Source organism: Miniopterus schreibersii (genome assembly GCF_964146895.1).
Source record: "Miniopterus schreibersii genome assembly, chromosome: 20".
NCBI lineage: Eukaryota > Metazoa > Chordata > Mammalia > Chiroptera > Miniopteridae > Miniopterus > Miniopterus schreibersii.
The window spans coordinates 27,726,691-27,739,156 of record NC_138122.1 but is presented as its reverse complement, the minus strand read 5'-3'; the positions used below and the strand labels follow the sequence as shown (position 1 = coordinate 27,739,156).

The 12,466-nt window shown below is 52.4% G+C and overlaps 1 protein-coding gene across 12 annotated transcripts in view; it reads right to left on the bottom strand.

The window, feature by feature from the left end:
* Window positions 1-12,466, bottom strand: part of EP400 (E1A binding protein p400) — a 62,398-nt gene that overhangs the window by 26,698 nt on the left and 23,234 nt on the right. For all 12 annotated transcript variants that reach the window (XM_081123154.1, XM_081123162.1, XM_081123160.1 and 9 more), the window contains 12 exons: window positions 12,133-12,182; window positions 11,471-11,528; window positions 10,673-10,762; window positions 9,110-9,223; window positions 7,831-8,021; window positions 7,446-7,623; window positions 6,417-6,553; window positions 5,267-5,436; window positions 4,841-5,015; window positions 4,603-4,739; window positions 2,529-2,715; window positions 769-935 (listed from right to left, as the gene is read on the bottom strand). In XM_081123154.1, the coding sequence (XP_080979280.1) occupies window positions 769-935; window positions 2,529-2,715; window positions 4,603-4,739; window positions 4,841-5,015; window positions 5,267-5,436; window positions 6,417-6,553; window positions 7,446-7,623; window positions 7,831-8,021; window positions 9,110-9,223; window positions 10,673-10,762; window positions 11,471-11,528; window positions 12,133-12,182 (1,654 nt within the window). The remainder of the gene's footprint in view (window positions 1-768; window positions 936-2,528; window positions 2,716-4,602; window positions 4,740-4,840; window positions 5,016-5,266; window positions 5,437-6,416; window positions 6,554-7,445; window positions 7,624-7,830; window positions 8,022-9,109; window positions 9,224-10,672; window positions 10,763-11,470; window positions 11,529-12,132; window positions 12,183-12,466) is intronic.

Below are 12,466 nucleotides of genomic sequence, written 5' to 3'. Positions count from 1 at the left end.
ATATATATCTTTATTGATTTCAGAGAGAGGAAAGGAGGGGGAGAGAAACATCAATGATGAGAAAGTCATTGATTGAGTCCACAACCCAGGCATGTGCCCTCACCAGGAATCGAACCCCGATCACCTGGATCCTAGGTCGACGCTCAACCCGACCCACGCCCAGCTGGGCTTTCCCCTCATTTTTAACTCAAGTCTAGGACTTTGTCTACTTCCAGCTCTCTGGATTAGCCTCTCCTGTGTCCCTTGGGTTTTGCCTTCATCAGGCACGTTGTGTCCTGTCCCAGCCTCACGGCACCTGCAACGTTGTCTTCGTTTCAGGTGTCCCTGCTGCTTAGTCAGGGTGGAGCCCTCTGCCCTCACTCCGCAAACACCTAGCTGTGACAGCTACCACCACACCACCTACCAGGTTCAATCCAGCATGGTCACCTGTCCCCAACTCCTCCCCACACAGACCCCTCTCAAATCCTAACGCTTTTTAAAGACAATGAAGGGCCCCTCTTCAGGCAGGTGAGTGCAAAGTGCCCATGCTTCTTGTTTAAAATGAGTTACTCACAGAAAGCAAAAGACACCTGGACAATTTCCAGGAGAAGCAGATAACCAAACAGATGGCCAGCCTTTCTTCTCACAGCCTGGGGCCCAGGGTCTCATGTGAAACTCAAACCTGATCCCAGGCCTCCCAGACCCCACAGCTCAGGGGCCAACTTGCGACTGGCCAGAGCCCAGCCAGAGCCAGACAGTTAGCCGCAGGTGATGCTTCCCTGAACACACCTGCTGGGCTTCAGTCTGATGGCCGGTGGCCTGCTCGGCGGGGGTGGTGCAGTGAACAGCTCCTCGATGAGTTTCCGCGTCACCTTCTTCTTACACAGCAACTCGGCCTCATGGCGAGTCATTTTATTTTCTAAGCCAATGAGGTCAAATATAGAAAGATCGGTTTCCTAAGTAGAAAAAAAAAAAAATGAGCTACATGGAGGAGTAGAAACAGCCCTTGACTAAGAATCAAAGTAAGCTGGCTGACGGGAAGACTAGGCTGTCTGCCCCAAGAGGTGGTCCTGAAGACCTCACCAGTGCCCCGCTCTGGGGCTCAGCATGTCTCGGTTTCCCCAGCTTTGAGATGAGAATGATGGCATTTGGTCCCGAGTGGCTGTGGGAGTAGAGAAGGCAGCACCCAGAGACAGACGGGACCCAGCAGAGGAGGGGGGAAGTCTGGCAGCAGGGGGATGCTCAGCCTCCTACTGAGGAAGGGGCCTGGGAGAGATGCTGGGAGAGACTGAGCTGGTGAGAGCAGAGGCGGTCGTGTGGCACGTCCCTGTCCAACAGCAGAAACCCGGTGACACTCAACTCCTTGGAGAATCAAGGCGGGTGGGCAGCGGTGTGGGTGGGATGTGGAGAAAGCGACATCGCCCACCCACACACCTCGACGGGAGGGAAGGGGCAGCAGTTGTGGGAGCAGTCGGCAGTTCCCCAGACTCAGCACGACCTGTGCTTCCTACACTGGTGTCCGCAGGAAACCACCTGCGCGCAAGCCCACGGCAGTGATACTATGGCCAGAACATGGAAAGGACCCAAATGTTCAACTGATGGAACAAAATGTGGGGTGAGCATGCAGGAGAACCACCCAATCTTCAAAGGAAGGAAATCCTGCTACAACGTGACAAACTGCGAGAATACCCCACTAAGGGCAGTAAGCCAGACACCTAAGTCCATGTGTCGTATGGTCCCACCTACATGTAACGTGGGTTTATGTGAAACAGGTGCATCCACAGAGGGATGCCAATGAGGAGCTGCCCAGAACTGGGAAGGGGCAGCCAACATGGGTGCATGCTCTTCAGGGTAGTGAAATGTTCTAGGGTTAGGATGACGGCTGCATAAGCCTGTGACTATACTAATACCAGCACCCTGCACTTCAGAAAGTGCGGCCACATCTCAAAGCACAACGTAGAAAGCAGCACCAATGACCCATGGCCCTCCGGCACACTGAGGTCAGCTGACTGGTGCCTCTGTACTGCCCATGGCTCGCTGCCCTGTAACTCGCTGGAGACTATGTCCCTGTCTGAGCAGTGACCATAGTGGCAGCAACAACAGGCTCACCGCTCACAGAGCACCTGCCACCTCAGGGTCCTCAGAGTCACACTCTCACTAGTCACACCTTGAACCTCCCTGCATAAGGGGGGCCCACAACTAGAGAGTCCCTGGCCTGACCCCAACCTGCACCTGAACCAGCTCACACAAACCACACAGGAGGTTCCCAGGTCTGGGGCCTCTAAGCCTGAGCCCGAAACACTGCCCATGTCCCAAGCAGGTATTAGCACCACTGTAAGCAGCTCTTGTCATGTACAGAGTCCAGCAGCACACACCATGCTAAGAAAGCCTGCCCCGCAGGTCAGTACTAGACATAGATGCAGTGTCAAAAGGAAGACATAGCACAAAGGTTGCTTGGTGCTACCCAGAGTAAGGACCCCCAGAACGGTGTGAAAAGTGTCCCTGAAACGGGACTCAGACAAACCTACCTTCCTAGATCCCCTCCTTACCTTCCAGGTGTCCCTGTCGAGTGCCTTCAGGACGAGGGAGGCCAAGCGGAGCTGCAGTGGCCAGGCGGAGAACGAGGACTGTGGGACCCGGGGTTCTACCAGCCCGGGGTGGTTGCAGATGCGCTGCAGCCTCAGCAGGATGCTCAGCACGTCCACAAAGTGCCCACCCTTCAGTGCCTCCTGGGTCCTGCCTCGGGCAACACAAGCACTCAGCGACAGCTCCCCTAACTCAGCACATGCAGAGACGCACATCCACCCCAGATATGCTCAGTTATCTCACAACACTAGAGGCCCAATTCCTGTCCAGGTGCTTAGGGCCCTCGACTCCCTCGCTGTCCCTACGAAATAGGACTGGGACCCAGAGAGCAGGGGGGAGGGTCAGACATGGGGAAGCTCCCTGGGCCCCCATCCAGCAGGGAAGGAAAGGGGACATTCTAAAGGGAGCAGGTGTCCTGAGTATAGCCTATTCCGGGTCCTGGGCAGTGCCCTGGACTCCATGGGAGCCCCACACACACCAGCGCTGGTCCTGACCACTGTGTGAGCTGCTATTCTTGCCACTAAGACTCCTCTTCACAAGCTGACCTGAGGACCCACTGAAACACCTGACTGACACCTGAGCTGCAGCAGGACTGCACTTTTCTGCTCACCCAACCAGGACTTCCCAAGGCTCAGGAATGACGCTCGTCACTGGGAATGCTGGAGGGGAAGGACTAAGAATCTGTACCAACAACAATGCATACACACTTACGTCCTGTCCTAAAATTTCCTAATGTAACCCCATAAACAGCATGATTTAACAGTAAAGCCGTTTGTTGAAGGCTCCCTCCATGCAGACACTATTGTGATGCTTTTACACACGACAGCCTCAACAGCCCAAGCTTCTCCCTCATTTTACATGTGGACACGACCCAGCTGATGGTGGGGAGCCACCCTCTACTCCACCTCCCTCCAGAACCCAGGTTCTCCCCACCCTGTGCTCCATAGTAACTTGCACCTGCCATCTCGGGGCAATGCACTAGGTCACCCTGTCCCTCCCACAACTTACAGAACATGTGAGCCAGGTGAGTAGTCGGTGGGCAACTGACAGAAATAGGGGAGCCTGTTCGCGAAGGCCAAGCTCATTTTGGGCCGAGGCAAAGTTTGTGTTGGAACTGGTGGGTGCTGTGTGTGACTCTGTCTCCACAACCACCCATGAGGAGGCAGTCGCTGTGATTACTGAGTATAACTGTATGTTTAACATCTTCCAAACTGTCGTTCTAGGCTTACTTTTTTTTAAATTTAAACTCAGGAAAATGAAGGGTGTGATGTCAGGAGCCAAGCAGGTCATGGGAAAGGATCATGGAGAGAAGCGAGGGACCCCACACTTTTGGGGTTCACGTATGGATGCAGCAGCCCCCTGACCCGTGGCTTCACGTATCTGTGGTTTTAGCTACCCTCAATCCAAAAACATCAAATGCAAAGTTCTAGAAACAAACAGCTTATAGGTGTTGAACTGTGTGCTGTTCTGGACAGTGTGCACTCTCTGCTGTTTGGGTGTCAATCATGCCTTGGTCCAGCGTCCCCGTGCTGTAGACGCTCCCTGCCTGGTGACTTAGTAGCAGACTGTCTTGGCAACACAGCGCTTGTGTTCAAGTCACCCTTTTTTACTTAAAATGGGCCCAGAGAACAAGAGTAGTAATGCTGGCAGCGTGGACATGCCAAAGAGAAACCAGAAAGTAAAAATGGGAAAGTTCTCAGCTTAATAGAAAAAAGATAAATTGTATGGTGAGGTTCCTAAGATCTACAGAATAGCCCTCCCAGCTGTGAAGTGTGAACAGGTGTGCTATGTAGTGCAGTACGTAGAGGGTTTGGTGCAGTTTCAGGCACCACTGGGGGCCCTGGAACACATCCCCACGGGCAAGGTGGGATGGCCCTTCAGCCATCCTACAGCACCAGCTGGCCTGAAGCGTGCGGTCCTGGGTAATGTCAGGACGGGTCTCCCGCGTGAACCTCAAATGAAACACTGCCGGACGGTGCCATGAGTAACAACACCGGGAGCAGGTCTGGGGAGGGGATTGAGCATAGGGGCGCTCACCCGGGCTGCAGGATGACGTCCTCGTACAAGGCCTTTTGCCGGCTGGAAAGGCGACACTTCAAAACATGCTCGTACTTCTTGGTCAGCTGCTTTTCCACATCTCTCTTGGTTCTCCTCAAAATGAATGGCTGCGTCACCTGAAGAAGGACCGCAGCCCATTGTCTCCCCTCCAGGAGTGGCATCATCATGTCACCACAGGTCCCCTGCCCCCGCCGCCCCCGTCCCACGGCCGCCATACCCGGTGCAGGCGTATGACCACTTTGTGGTAGTAGTCCTGGTTCTCCTCGTTCGGGGCCTTCAGAGGGAAGTGCAGGTAGGGCCTGGAGATGCCCGGGATGAGGAAGTGCACCATGGTCCACAGCTCCAGGAAGGTGTTGTGCAGGGGCGCATCAATCAGGAGCAGACGCTGCTGACTGCACACAAGACCAGAGACCACGTCTGAAAGTCCCAACACAGACAGCTGGGTCTGAAGACGTTTAAGGGACAAGACAATTTTATGGGGTAACTATGCGTCCAGGTGCCTTAAAGACATGGGCTGCACTGAAGGAACATTCTGGTGTGCCTGTCTGGTCGCACTATGGCAAAGGACACGCAGTTCTGTGTGTCCCTGCGAGAGAACCCTTCCATCACCAACACAGAACCTGGGGAGCACTAGCAGTCGGACCTCTGCAGGGTGAACATGGCTTCCCAGTGCCGCTCGCTCAGGCCTTTCACGTGCTGCATCTCGTCGATGACCAGGCACCTCCACCGCACCCGTGTGAAAGCCACATAGCCCCGGAAGAACTGCTTGTAGGATGTGATGCAGATGTGGAAGCTGTTGGGCTCAGTCCATCCCTGTGGCACAGAAGACAGGGCCTCACCGTCTTTTCCCTCCTCCCTCCGTGGACACAACGATCTGGGGAGAGCTTTCTGAATTAGCCTGTTCCCACCCACAGTCACCTCACTCGTTTGTCTTGACAACTTGCTCTTTCTGCACAGAAAAGGGCTGTGTGTGTATTTTTATGATCTTTTCCTCCAAGAGCCTACAGCACTTGTGTGGACAAACTGAGAGGCAGTGCTTAGAGGCACAAACAATTGTTTGTGGAAAATAGACTATACAAGGTGTCCTGAGGTAGGACTGGCTCTTCACAGGATATAATCTGGGCAAGGCAAAAACGCACACGGAAGACACAGGAAATGAGAAGATCTACAGGGTAACTGACTGCATTATAAGCTTTCCAACCACTAATGAACAACCAGAGACGGCAGAAAAGAAAATACATCTGAGGAATCACTTTGTCAGTAAATGCTACTCAACCCAACAGCCTAATGATAAGCCGAAACTTATCTCCCATGAGAAACTGACTTGCAACGTACTTTTACTTAGAATCTAGTAGCAGAAACCACTGGACCAAAAAAAAAAAAAAAAAAAAAAAATCCAAATTTGTTCTAGACGCTTACTGCATGTTACAGATGTTCCTCATACACATACGTGGGACTTGTGGGACTCAGGACGCACCACCAGTTCCTCGTTTGTGCCTGAGAGCCAATGGCCTTACAGCTAAAAAGGGCCACAGCACATACTCCAGAGCTGCCTCAGTTCTAGAAGGAAACTCCCTCCCTTTCCGGGAAGGAACACGAGGCCATTCATACCTGTGGCCCTCCTTGCAGGTGTAGTCGATGCTTTTGAGGGACTGCAGATCTAGAATAACCTGAAGGGCTGGTGTCTCACAATAATTACACTAATAAGCACGTCTTGACATTTTGAAATTTTTTTCTTATAGAAATTAAGATGGTTTCCTGTCTGGTTTTATTTCATGTTCGAAGTAAAATACCTGTCTCTTTGCTTTGAGTTCTCTGTGGCTCCCAACGTACAAGAGAGTTTTGAGCCCGGGACACCAACGCTTCAACTCGAGCTCCCACTTGAGGATGTTACAGCTCCTCACAATGACAAGATGAGGGCCCCAATTGCCTGCAGAGGAAGGAAGATGCAGCATGTTCCTCTTCAGCTGAGCCATTTGTGAAGTCCAGGCATCAGTGCTGCATTGTGTGTGAGGCTAAAGCAGCCATCCAGTGGACATAGAGGCGTCCTTCCCCCATGCCACCTGGACTTGGAGGGCGCCTCCCCATTCCCATGTCCAGCAGCCACAGGAGGCAGACTTGACTCCCAGGAGGCACTCGGAAAAGAGTAGTTGGATGAGTAATCACCAAATAAAATGAGTATTTATTCACAAACATGGCAAACCCCCAATGAGCATGGGGAGGAGTCCCTGTCTACAAGGAAGAATGATCAGAAGAAAGCAGTAAGCAGCCCGCAGGCCTGTGCCCAAGGCCTGTCCCGTCCCCGGCGAGCATTCCTCAGTGCCACACAGAGCACACCTTGACGGCCACTGCTGCTCAAATTCAAAATCTCACCACCCACAGTAAAAAGCACCACCCAGGAGAAGATGAGCAGACCTGGGAACCCATGGCCTCGGGGTAGGGTGTCAGGAGACGGCTGTGGATGCAGAGGCGGAAGGGGCAGCAAAGGGTAGTGGTGGCTCTGGCAGTGTGCTCCTGGTCACACTGAGGGACACTTTTCCACCAGCCCTCGGTGGTGCCCAGTGGCACTGGCTCACGCTCGCCTGCTCTGCCATCCACACACTGATGGGCATCGGGATTTGGGAAGTTGCAAAGCCCAGTGGGGCTCCCATCTAGTGCTGATCGGGAAAGAGTCTCTTACTCATTCCTGCAACTGCTGTCTCAGGTCCTGGGCCACAGCCCGGAGCAAAACAGAGAAGACAGGCCACTCCGCCCCTTCACTCAGCCAGACACTGGCCTGCGCTACAGTCTCAGCAACATGTGCTGGTCCAACAAGCTCTTACCTTCATTACAAGCTAGGTGGGCAAAGAAAGCGATGATCTGCACAGTTTTACCCAGCCCAGCCTCATCCGCCAGGATGCCATTGAGATTCTTCCGGTAGAGCTTGGCCAGCCAGTCCAGGCCGATCTTCTGGTAGTCCCTGAGCACTCCATACAGCAGGGACGGGGCACTCAGCTTCACCTGCAGTGACAGACAAGCCAATAAGAACTTCTCAGAATTATCACTGAATTTTTTCTCCAAAGTGAAGTCAAGTCAGTCACATGATAGGCCCACAGGAAAGATCTCTCAGTAACAGGAAAAGGAAGGTCAGAGTTTGCTTTTCCAATAGCTGGGGCAGAGAGATGTGGAAACAGGAAGCCTCTCCACCCCTCCTGCAAAGCACCTCACCGTGGTGCTGATCCGAGCACTGCCCTTGGGCAGGATGGCTTCAGCCATGGCGGTCACTTCTGCTATGTCCTTTGTGTGAGGCTTCCCGACACCCATTCTCTCTGCAGCTTTGAACTGGTCCATGATGAACAGCGAATCTATGAGAACCACGTCCTTGCGGCTCTCCTGGTCACCTGGGCTGTCTTCCCCGTCTGTAGACAATGGGAAAATGGGATTGGCAGCTGCTTTCATAGTTTTATGAACCTACTTAACATTTAAAAAAAATTTGACAGAATCCAAATACAGAATTAAGCACCACTTTTTTGTTTTGATCCACTTTACACACCTAAGAATGCTCTCTGGTTAAACAAGTACAAATGCTCATGAAACTATCAACCCTGGGACCACTCTGAAAAGTCCTCAGGTGAACCTGGAAAACATCTCACCACTCTGGAAAGTCCTCAGGTGGACCTGGAAAACATCTCTGTAGCAATTAGGAGCTGGTGTCACCAACAGCTTTATGGGCACTTAGTGGTTTCGTGACCTCCCCTCCACCACCAAGGAGAAACTATAAGCCTCTCCAAGAGCAGGCAAGTAAGGGGGCCGCAAACCCCTCCCCAGTCCTGCTGCGACAGAGGGTCCTGGCAGCCCCCACTTCTCACTCATAGGCATCATGTCTAATCATCAGAACAAAGGGAATGACAACAAGGAAAACAGTTTCTAGTGTAGTCTGTGTATGTTTGGAATGTCCAATAAAAGTAAAATAAAGACCCGCCTGGCCGGGCGTGGCTCAGCGGTTGAGAGCCGACCTAGGATCCAGGCGATCAGGGTTCAATTCCCGGTCAGGGCACATGCCCGGGTTGCGGGCTGCAGCCGATCAATGACTCTCTCATCATGGATGTTTCTATCTCTCTCTCTCCCTCTCCCTCCCTCTCTCTGAAGTCAATAAAAATATATATTTAAAAAAAAAAAAGTAAAATAAAGACCTTAAAACCGTTATGTTAAAAAAGCACAATCTGACTAAATGTGACAAAAATCTAGGTGCACAAAACAATGACTTTTCTAAATCTGGAGGAAACCAACTTCACAACTTTACCGAGTATTCTGATGACTGTGCCAGATTTATAAACAGGAAAGGAAAGCATAGCGTTTACTCAAAGGCTATTCAATATAAAATTACAATTAGCTACACCCCAAACTTCTGCTTTCACGGGAGGAAAAGAGGACGAGGTGTTTCACTGGCCCAGGCCCTGCCCCTTGGCATTCTGATATGAGCTGACCCGTGAAGGTACCGACAGACCTTCTTCCTCGCTTGTCTCTGCACCGTCAGGCTGAGGCTGCGGCTGCGGCCACTGAAAACTCGGCAGAAAGGCGCCTTCATACAGCTTCACCAAGTCCATGAGGGGCAGCTCAGCTGGAGACGATGCAGGGGAAAGGTGGTCACTTTACAGCAACACATTAAAAATGCAGCTTTTCAGAATATACCATTTACTGCAATATCAAAACTACAGGGTGGGCAAAAGTAGGTTTACAGTTGAGAGTACACAAAACACAGTTTACTCTTGTATTACTTCTTGCAAATTACTGTATAGTTCCCATACAAACAACTGTAAACCTACTTTTGCCCCACCCTATATAACGCACCTGAAAGGAACACAAATGTGGAGTCCTAACATTTCACTGGAAGCTACTTAGGACCCAAGGAAATGAAGAGGTGCCTGTGGACTACAGGCTGGAAACGCTCAACTTCGTAACCACGCAATTCCCACCAAACACCCGAGTTCAACCAAATTCAAATCAAAATTCCCAACTGGTTTTTCTGTGAAACTTGAGCCTAGCACTCCAGGAACCTGTGTGTGAGCCACACTGAGTGTCAGGAGGATCCACGGGCTCGTGACCCGCCCTGGGATAGTCAGTCACCCATTTAGGGGAAAAGAAATTACACTCTTATTTCACACTAAAGACAAAAGCATTTCTCAGTGGGTTAGAGATGTGCATATGAGAGGAAAACCAAAAATTTTTAGCGGATACAGAAGGATATCCTTATAATCTAAAGATAAAAAGGTTTGTTTGTTTATGAATGAACAAGGGTGACCCATTCGACTACACTAAAATTAAGAACCCTGTACATCAAGTTACCACGGAAAGAATGAAATGGGGAAAGGTCACTGCAACACATAAAACTGATGAAGAATTCACACCCGGGAAATCCAAGAACACCTACATGTCAACATGGAGAGAAAACCCAAAGCCAGAACGGGCAAAGACAGGGAGGGGCTCCATGAAGACGCTGTTTCTCACCCCAAGACCGCAGAAGGGCTGCTGTCAGACACCAAGTGCTCCTGAGGTGTGTGGCTTGCTGCAACCACTCTACCCGAAATTCAGCACCACATCAAGCTGACCAGGGACACACATGCCCTCCAGCGCGGCTCCTCCACTCAGAGCCCAGGAAACCCAGGTGCCCACAACAGCCCAGCAGACCACCCGGCAGACAGTGTGCAGGTGGAACACTGCAGCAGTGAGAGTCAGTGAGCTTATACCACACACACAACATGAACGAGACTCAGGAGCAGGAGAGCTAGGTGGAAAGGTGAGTGGGTGAACCTACGGCACAGGTCCACATGAGGCTCTGGCACACGCAGTGAAGCATGTGCTCAGGCATGCATAGGTGCTGGGGGACAGAGCCGCAGAGGTGACGAACGCGAGATCAGCATGCAGCCACACAGGGATGCGGGGAGGGGGGATGGCCCTCGGCTCTCTCTACGCTCAGCAGTGTTGCTGGTCCTATGGAGCTTGATGTACGGGGGTCTACCTCACGTAAGCTCAGCGTTTCCCAGAGCATGTGCAGGACGCCTCGGCCTACCTTCCTGGGCAAGGTGAGAGAGCTCCGCCTGGTGGTCCACGGCACCCGCGCGTGCCTCCTCCTCCTCGATCGTCTCCTCCTCGTCCTCCACTGCAACGGGGCGGCCGGGGTCAGGGCTGTGGCCCCCACCAGCCCTACAGGGGTCCACAGCTGTCTCCGCACCAGCCTTTCCATTTCTCAGGTTAAATCTGAAATGGGGCCCATGCTTCCCTGTCCCCAAGTGTGAGACAGAGCGGTCGCTGCTTCCGTGATGAACCCGCTTGGGTCGGAGCAGGAGCAAAGGAGGCACTGCCCACCGAGCCCACTGCAGGCGCAAGAGCACACTGTGGGGCCGCCATGCACTTGTTGCCCACATCCACAGGGCCCAGCCACGCCTAGCTTACCGTCCCACCTGCCAGGCTCCTATCCTGTGCAGCCACCGTATCAAAAGCAACCTTGGCCCTGCACCCCACGCCCAACAGAGATGTGGCCTTCGGCGCAGGAGAGTCTACCAGCGCCGTCAGCAGAACATAACCATCTGCAGCCATCCCTCAACCCAGCACAAGCCCTCACCACCTGGGCCTTGCCAGGTACGTCACACTTCCTCCCCTCACCGGCCTCAGCCCCTAGCCGGCTCCTTCCTGTCAGCGTTTTCTGTGTCTCTTCCCTTCTGAACAGAACTCACCCTTAGTCCTATGCTCTTCCTGCTCTACAGGCCAGCAGCTCATGTCTTCCCCACAAAGCCCACCGCCCACCGAGGCACCTGGCTGGCAATGACCCCAGTGGCTCTTGGTCATGATCACAACAAGCAGGACAGACCTTCATCATCTGTGAGGGATGTGCTTGCTTTCCGTTTTCTTCCAGGTATTCCTGAATCCTGAAACAAAGTGAAAATTACAAACATGCAATTTAAAATACATATATATTTTTATTGATTTCAGAGAGAGAAAGGGACAAGGAGAGAAAAATACAAACATCACTGATGAGAGAGCCATGGATAGGCTGCCTCTTGCATGCCCCCTACTGGGGATCAAGCCCACAACCTGGGCACGTGCCCTGACCAGGAATCGAACCATGACTGCCTGGTTCATAGGTCAACGCTCCGGCTGGGCACAAACACATGATCTTAAAGCATAGGATGGAAACCAAAGCAAAAACGTCTATCTGACTGCACCTCGGAGGACACTGGGAGGCTGTGACAAGTGTGTGGCCATCAGGCCTCTGGTCATAGGACAGGCCTGAGTAGCGGAGGAAGACTCTTAAGTCCACACACTCACTGCGCCCTAACCCAAGTCACCAAGTTAACCCCGGTGAGCCTAAGGCTACAGAGAGCCAGTTTTTCCCCCAAGGGAGGCTGATTCTATAATGAAAGGGAATACTACTTGTAACCTAAGTTTCTCCAGACAAAAACGGGAACCTCCATTGTACAGACGGTCACACTGCTCCCACTCTTCCCAGTGCAGTGACAGCCCTGAACTTACCAGAACACTTTCCAGCAACACATCAGGTCCCTTGGGTCTCAACTCCTTTCCTAGAGAGATAGGTGACATGATCTGTGTTCACTACACTGCGGAATTGACACACTTCATATGCATCAAGGGCATCTCTGCCTATCTAGGCCGCGCCCTGCTGGCATCTCCACTGAGGGGACAGCAAGGCAACTCCCACTTCCCTCCTGGTGACCCAGGTGGCAATGCAGAGTCAGCCCCACTGCTCCCCTCACCAGGTGCACAGGCAGCTCCCAGCCCTCTGTGCTAAGACCTCTGCAAGAGCCCAGATGTCTAGGGTCAGGAGAAGAGCAGAGGAGCTAACACA